At 39.1% G+C, this 8,151-nt stretch overlaps 1 protein-coding gene across 2 annotated transcripts in view; it reads right to left on the bottom strand.

Moving 5' to 3' along the window:
- The window catches only part of LOC133605530 (uncharacterized), a 345,893-nt gene that overhangs the window by 64,386 nt on the left and 273,356 nt on the right, over positions 1–8,151 (bottom strand). For both annotated transcript variants that reach the window (XM_061958830.1, XM_061958831.1), the window contains exons 31-32: positions 5,857–5,961; positions 424–477 (exon numbers count right to left, since the gene is read on the bottom strand). In XM_061958830.1, the coding sequence (XP_061814814.1) occupies positions 424–477; positions 5,857–5,961 (159 nt within the window). The remainder of the gene's footprint in view (positions 1–423; positions 478–5,856; positions 5,962–8,151) is intronic.

Genomic DNA, 8,151 nt, shown 5'->3' with positions numbered 1-8,151 from the left:
AATATCGCTCAAAAGAAGACACGCAACTGCTACAGGAAAATACCAAACAAAAAGAAAAAGCCACCAAAAAAGGAGCGCAAGACAAGAACTAAAACACCACACAGGAAAACAGCAAAAAACTCAAAATAAGTCACGGTGTGATGTGACAGGTGGTGACAGTACACTTACTGTGAGACAAGAGCTATAGTGATGCATGGTTGGTTATGGTTTAAAGTCATATCCAACAATTGCGACAACAACTTTTTACTGTCAACCGTGTTTCGTTTTTTAACGATTTCTGCTGGTGGTTTGCCTCCGGATTTTTTCAACGCAAAAAATGTGCCTTGGCTCAAAAAAGATTGAAAAACACTGACTTAGGCTACAAGACACAAATATATTAAAAGCTTAAAATGATGTACATATATGTGGATATCGCCTTCTAACCTTTGGGCCTTCTTTACCAGGGTTCCCCATTGGACCTCTTATACCTGGATCTCCCTGTTGGAACAAACACAGGTGCATAAATAAGGTGTCAGCATCCAACCAGGGACATGTGCATTTTCTCTCTCTGATTAGAAAAAAACATGTCTACAGTACCTGTCTTTATTTAATTAATTGAATTCAATTTAATTGCTTGTATTTAACACGGTTGTTGCAACCTTTTTCTCTTCCACTTACACATGAGACATTACATTTTTGACTGTTAATTCAGAGTGGCGTTATGGGTCTTCTGTCCTTATCTCAATGCTGTAGATGTTTCCAGGTGTCTCAATTGAAGCAATCAGAATATATTTCTGGAAGTATCTTTTATCATTGTATTATTTATTATGTACTTCAAGTGCAATATAGTGTTTTACCTTCAAGGGGCGCTGGATTTCTAGAAGCCTGGGAAGCGCGTGAGAACAAAAGTATTTAAGTCGATGGGAGAATACGCGGAAGGCCAGATTTGACAGTGAACGCCCACATTAAAGGGTTGCTCCACCCAGAGTGCGTATCTTTGATGAAGGCGCGCAGTGACAGACTTACGTTTGATGGTGAGAATGCCGTGCGGACAGAATCTGCACAATTTTTTTCACTTCAACACAAAGAAGAATAAGGTCTAAAATGGATAGAAGAAGTGCAGGGGTATCAAACGTAGGGCCCAAGGGCCGGATTATACCCGCAAACAGGTTTTATCCGGCCCGCTAGGATGAGTTTGCTCAGTATAAAAATGAACCTGAAATCTTTGAATGAAAAAAACTGCTGTTCTAAATGTGTCCACTAGATGTAGCAATAGCAATTCTTTGTATCTTTGTAGATGATGCTACATATGTGTTCTGTCTTGTTTGTTGAATTTATTGATGATATATGTAAAACCAGTGTTTAAGTTCACTTTGGAATTCAACAGTGAGGTGCACTTCCTCCTCTAGACAGCAGGAGGTAGCATTGCCTAGTTTACAGTAATGTCCATGTTAACAGGGCTCAACAAGGAGTTCCTTTCAAGTCTACTTTAAAGGGGAACATTATCACAATTTCAGAAGGGTTAAAACCATTAAAAATCAGTTCCCAGTGGCTTATTTTATTTTTCAAAGTTTTTTTCAAAATTTTACCCATCACGCAATATCCCTAAAAAAAGCTTCAAAGTGCCTGATTTTAACCATCGTTATAAACACCCGTCCATTTTCCTGTGACGTCACACAGTGATGCCGATACAAACAAACATGGCGGATAGAACAGCAAGCTATAGCGACATTAACTCGGATTCAGACTCGGATTTCAGCGGCTTAAGCGATTCAACAGATTACGCATGTATTGAAACGGATGGTTGTAGTGCGGAGGCAGGTAGTGAAAACGAAATTGAAGCTATTGAGCCATATCGGTTTGAACCGTATGCAAGCGAAACCGACGAAAACGACACGACAGCCAGCGACACGGAAGAAAGCGAGGACGAATTCGGCGATCGCCTTCTAACCAACGATTGGTATGTGTTTGTTTGGCATTAAAGGAAACTAACAACTATGAACTAGGCTTACAGCATATGAAATACATTTGGCAACAACATGCACTTTGAGAGTGCAGACAGCCCATTTCAGGCGTGCTAAGAACATATATTTTTCCACGATTTCAGCACTCAGGTTAACCATACCTAAATAGACACAAAATACTGCATTACACAAGACTACCCGAATGTACTCGAATGATTGAAAAAAAAAAATGTTTTTAAGCTAAATCATTGGTAAACACAGTTTATCTATAATAATTTACGTAAAACCGCGAGTAATGAATAAAGTTTTCATCAATTAATATATTCTGTAGACATACCCTCATCCGCTCTCTTTTCCTGAAAGCTGATCTGTCCAGTTTTGGAGTTGATGTCAGCAGGCCAGGGAAGCTAGGGTCGATATTCTTCTCTTGATCATCTTCGGTTCATTCTTGCCATCTCTGTCGTAGCATAGCTTTCGTCGGTAAAGTGTGCGGAACAAACGACTGACCATTTCGTCGGCTTTCCCCACACCCTCGTATTTTGAACAAATTTCGTCCAATTTCTTGCCACTTTCGCATCTTTGGGCCACTGGTGCAACTTGAATCCGTCCCTGTTCGTGTTGTTACACCCTCCGACAACACACCGACGAAAGTGAGAAAATGGCGGATTGCTTCCCGATGTGACGTCACAACGTGACGTCATCGCTCCGAGAGCGAATAATAGAAAGGCGTTTAATTCGCCAAAATTCACCCATTTAGAGTTCGGAAATCGGTTAAAAAAATATATGGTCTTTTTTCTGCAACATCGAGGTATATATTGACGCTTACATAGGTCTGGTGATAATGTTCCCCTTTAAGCTAGTTCGGTGACGATTGCAAACGTTTTCATCTGCTCGAATCTCATGCCAAACAAAGTATCATCGGTATGTATTGTTGAGTAGTATGCTAATATTTGATTGGGTTGTATTATTTGTTGGCTGTGATGTAATTTGGGACGTTTTATGGCCAAATGTCAGTCATGCTAATTTTCGTAATTCATACAGTGAAGTGAATGTTCGCATAGTAAGCTAGTTTGCTGTAGAGCACTTAAATTACATATTTTGTGGCGTTTATTTATCTATTTAAACTCAATACACAGCATAATGCACGTTTTATTGTAGTATGCTTGTGTGTGTAATTGGCTGTGTGTGCATGTATGTAATGTAAGCATCCTTTCTGCTTGTATGCTTTCAGTTTTACCCTTTTTACGGTCAATAAACCTGTGGACAGGAAGACGTTTTTCAGAGTGTTTGATCAAGAAAAGGTGTTAGGGTAAAGCCAAGATATTTCTACATATCGAGGGCGGCACAATATGTACAAATTAAACCGCGTGATGGTAGTACATCAGTCGAGGAAAATGATCAAACTACATAAATAACATCCTGTAATTTATCTTGATAGATTGAAAATTAACACCAATGAGTTGACTGATGAACATTATCACATCATTTATTCAGAAAATATAAATAACGACAAATAAAGATATAATACTATTAACTGCAACATGTAAGTGTAAAAAAAAACCCCCAACAACATTATGATTTGTACATTTTCAGAATGTGCTTGTTCTATTTTTAAACAAAGATCTGAAGTTGTCTTTATTTTTAAGTTATCGTGCCGTGATTTTACCAGTCCGGCCCACTTGGGAGTGGATTTTTCTCCATGCGGCCGCCGATCTAAAATGAGTTTGACACCCCTGGTACAGTGGAAGTATGTGCTTGGCCAGTGGTCCAACTACACTTTTTTGGGAATTTTGCCTAGTGTTCACAATCATTATGAGAGACAATAAGACAAATGTATTTTTTTTAAATGCATTCTAAATCGTAAAAGCCGGCGGTGTTTCTGGGTGTTGTTGATAAATAGCTTTCGCTTTGCATAGTAGAGCTAACTTGTACTTACAGATGTAGTGACGAACTGTATTTACTGAAACTGGTTTTCTGAAGTGTTCCTGAGTCCATGTGGTGATATCCTTTACACACTGATATCGCTTTTTGATGCAGGGAGGGATCCAAAGTCCCGGGCATTCAATGTTACGTGCAGTGATTTCTCCAGGTTATCTGAACCTTTTGATATTACAGACCTTAGATGGTGAAATCCCTAAATTCCTTGCAGTTTCATGTTAAAGGGGAACTACACTTTTTTTCGGGGAATTTTGCCTATTGTTCACAATCATTATGAGAGACAATAACACAGATGTATTTTTTTTAAATGCATTCTAAATCGTAAATAAACTTACATAAAAGTCTGCTTACAATGGATTCAATTGGAGATTCGCTATACCGCCCATAAAACCCAATAAATAACCATCCAAAAACCGCCAACAATACTCCATTTACATCTCGGGACCTGAATTATAACCAAGTAATAATGATATTGTTATTTTAAGTGCTAACGCCGACAAACTATTTTTAGCGGTATATTTTCAGAGAGAGCTAACAAGCTTGTTGCTGCTATATTGACATCATCGGCTGGTGAGCTGCTTTCTCGCCTCGGAGCTCGTTAAAGTTTATTCTAGATTATGAATAATGTCTCTCACCTTGATTGTAGAAGGATGAGGACATAATCTGACAAGTTGGTCAACTTTGCCATCCAATTTAGACCCGGAAATGGCGAGAAAGACACGAAAAGACGCTTGGCTCCACCCCATTCATTCTTCATCTAAACGGGACTATAACAACATACTAACAGTCGGCATCCCAGTGACAACAGACATTGTACAGTAAGTGAGGTTTTGTTTTATTTTTATAAAAATTTTGTTTCATTAAATATTAAATGTTATTCTAAAGTAGCTGTTACTACATCACATATATACTAACATCATGTACATAACCCAAAACTGTAGTTACTGACAGTGGTTTTCTGAAGTGTTCCTGAGCCCATGTGGTGATATCCTTTACACACTGATGTCACTTTTTGATGCAGTACCGCCTGAGGGATCCAAGGTCACGGGCATTCAATGTTACATGTAGTAATTTCTCCAGATTCTCTGAACCTTTTGATGATATTACAAACCTTAGATTGTGAAATCCCTAAATTCCTTGCAACATCTCATTGAGAAATGTTGTTCTTAAACTGTTGGACAATTTGCTCACACATTTGTTCACAAAGTGGTGACCCTCGCCCCATTACTTGTTTGTGAATGACTGAGCATTTCACGGAAGCTGCTTTTATACCCAATCATGTCACCCACCTGTTCCCAATTCGCCTGTTACCCTGTGAGATTTTCCAAATAAGTGTTTGATGAGCCTTCCTCATTCCTTCCTCAGTCTTTTTTGCCACTTGTGCCAGCTTTTTTGAAACATGTTGCAGGCATCAAATTCCAAATGAGCTAATATTTGCAAAAAATAACGTTTTCCAGTTTGAACATTAAGTATCTTGTCTTTGCAGTGTTTTCAACTGAATATAGGTTGAAAAGGATTTGCAAATTATTGTATTCTGTTTTTATTTACGATTTACACAAAGTGCCAATTTCACTGGTTTTGGGGTTTGTATATAAAACTTTGATGGAGGTGTTTGGATGCTTTTAAGGGCTTTATAGGCAGAATAAAGAAACTCCTATAGGCTCCATTGTAAGTGGACTTTTGATTGCATTTATTTACTTGTTAGAATGCATTGAAAAAACAAAAACGTGTTCTTGTCTTACATAAGAATTGTGAATGAAAGGGAAAATTCCCCCCAAAATTGCTGTTCCCCTTTAAAAACACAACTTAATTAAACATCGAACGTTGTTAACTGGCTAAAATCACCATAAAGTGGACTTTAAAGGGGACTGGTTTTGGACAGAGACCGTGAGAAGGTATGTGGCAGCTTTAATGCAAAGTGACACGATAGGGTCACAAGTGTGTTTACAGCATCTCACTAATGAGTCACAAGTACCTTTTCTCCCACCATGCCATCATGTCCTTGCGCTCCGGGGGAGCCCTTCTCTCCCTTCTGCCCGGTCAACCCGGAGACTCTCATCTGGCAAACACTGCAGGCGTTCTGGTCGCCAGGGCCGGTCGATGGAGGAGGCAAGCGTGGCAACACAGATAAAATATCATCAAGTACTGGATTTTCAGCCTTTACTACGTCACATCCCCGAGTGGAGGACGAGACCCCAGCTGACAGAAAGTGTTCTCTAAATGTCTGCAGAGCAGAAATAATGTGAACCAACCAACAGCGTCTCTCATCGAGGTGAGTGCTGAACTTTGTCAAACTCATTGGTTGTGACATTTAGGTGAGAGTTTTAAATATCAACCTCCCCGGATATAAGGACTGCGCCTTGCAGCAGAATGTAGCATACTGTGCCACCAGAGGCAGCACTCTATTACATTTTAAGATGCAAATTGAAAATAAATCACTGAGTTTATACCTACAGCCTAAAAGAGTGATGTAAATTTTTGTTTTTAAAGCCTAACATTTACAGTACAGGCCAGAAGTTTGGACACACCATCTCATTTCAATGTGTTTTCTTTATTTTCATAGTTATTTACATTGTAGATTGTCATTGAAGGCATCTGTGGGGGGAGGGTGTGATCAGCGCGCCTGCAGGAGCAAAGGTCACCGCCTCTTGTCAATGGTGTTGAGGGCGGAGCACCATTGGCTAGGGGCGGGGCATGTGCTGAACGGCGAGACACAGCTGACAGATGATTCGATTTCACAGGTAGTACGTGGTGATCTAATCATCTGTTGTCTTTAACAGTGAGCGGCCAGCGGAGGAGAGGGCGTGGGAGGGACTGGAGAGAAAAACATCTGAAAAGATTGTTATTTGAATTATATGTACATTAAAAACTCTGTTGAAACGGCATGCCTGGCTCCTGTGACGTGGTAACCGTGGAACGGGTAGGGAACGACTTCCACAGCATCAAAACTATGACACCTGTGAAGTGAAAACCCTTTCAGGTGACAACCTTTTTAAGCTCATCGAGAGAATGCCAAGAGTGTGCAAAGCAGTAATCAGAGAAAAGGGTGGCATAACTCCTGTCGGAGGCAGATATTTACATATATCTGTATTTAAGTGTTACTTCTTTATTTTCATAATCATATTACAAAACAGCTAGTGTTTTTCCTCCAATTGTGGTCTTTTGGTTGTCTGCAAATACTGTGTGCTAACCTTGACTTTGGAATGTAAGGAGGAGAGATACTCCTTGTCCTTATCTGTTCTTGTGTCCAGCTGCGGAGGACAATGGGCATGTGTTTGGACTGGAAAGACAAGACAACGAGGGTGGGAGGGAGAGAGACTTTATAGAAGAGAAGGTTTCCATATTTTAGATCAGACCATCTTAGCTGCGCGATTGAATGTTCTATGCTGGACTGGTCTCATTCTATTTACAAAGTTTTGGAAATATATTACAAAATACCTATTCTGTCTCTGGTGGTTCTTCTACTCAGCGTTCAGTGTCATAAAGAGCTTGGGAGCGACCAGAAACTTGAATTCCCTGGGCGGAACAACTGGTCCAAACGCAACGCTCCACATGTGTTTATTCATAGTTTTGATGCCTTCAGTGACAATCTACGATGTAAATAGTCATGAAAATAAAAAAACACGCATTGAATGAGAAGGTGTGTCCAAACTTTTGGCCTGTACTGTATATTAATTATATTATTATCTGGTAAACCTAATTTTCAAAGTGTTGGATAAATGTGATGCTTCTATATTGTGTGTAGGGCTGCAACTAACGATTAATTTGATAATCGATCAATCTGTCAATTATTACTTCGATTAATCGATTAATAATCGGATAAAAGAGACAAACTACATTTCTATCCTTTCCAGTATTGTATTGAAAAAAAAAAAACAGCATACTGGCACCATACTTATTTTGATTATTGTTTCTCAGCTGTTTGTACATGTTGAAGTTTATAAATAAAGGTTTATAAAAAAAAATAAAATAATAATAATTACAAAAAAATAAATAAATAAATTGCCTCTGCGCATGCGCATAGCATAGATCCAACGATTCGATGACTAAATTAATCGCCAACTATTTTTATAATCGATTTAATCGATTAGTTGTTGCAGCCCTAATTGTGTCGTATTAAACATATCCTGATGGAGTTAGCTTTAAAGTCTGTCCTTGCTGTTATCACTGAGCACAGTTTGGAAACAGGGAGATATATTTTTATGTTTGCCAGACATCCTGATGGAGGCACTCAAGTACTTCTACTTCCTCAAGTGCTACAAGGCTGCGA

This window comes from Nerophis lumbriciformis, linkage group LG02 (assembly GCF_033978685.3).
Source record: "Nerophis lumbriciformis linkage group LG02, RoL_Nlum_v2.1, whole genome shotgun sequence".
NCBI lineage: Eukaryota > Metazoa > Chordata > Actinopteri > Syngnathiformes > Syngnathidae > Nerophis > Nerophis lumbriciformis.
Note: the sequence above shows the minus strand (reverse complement) of the source record. Positions and strands in the feature narration are given on the sequence as shown.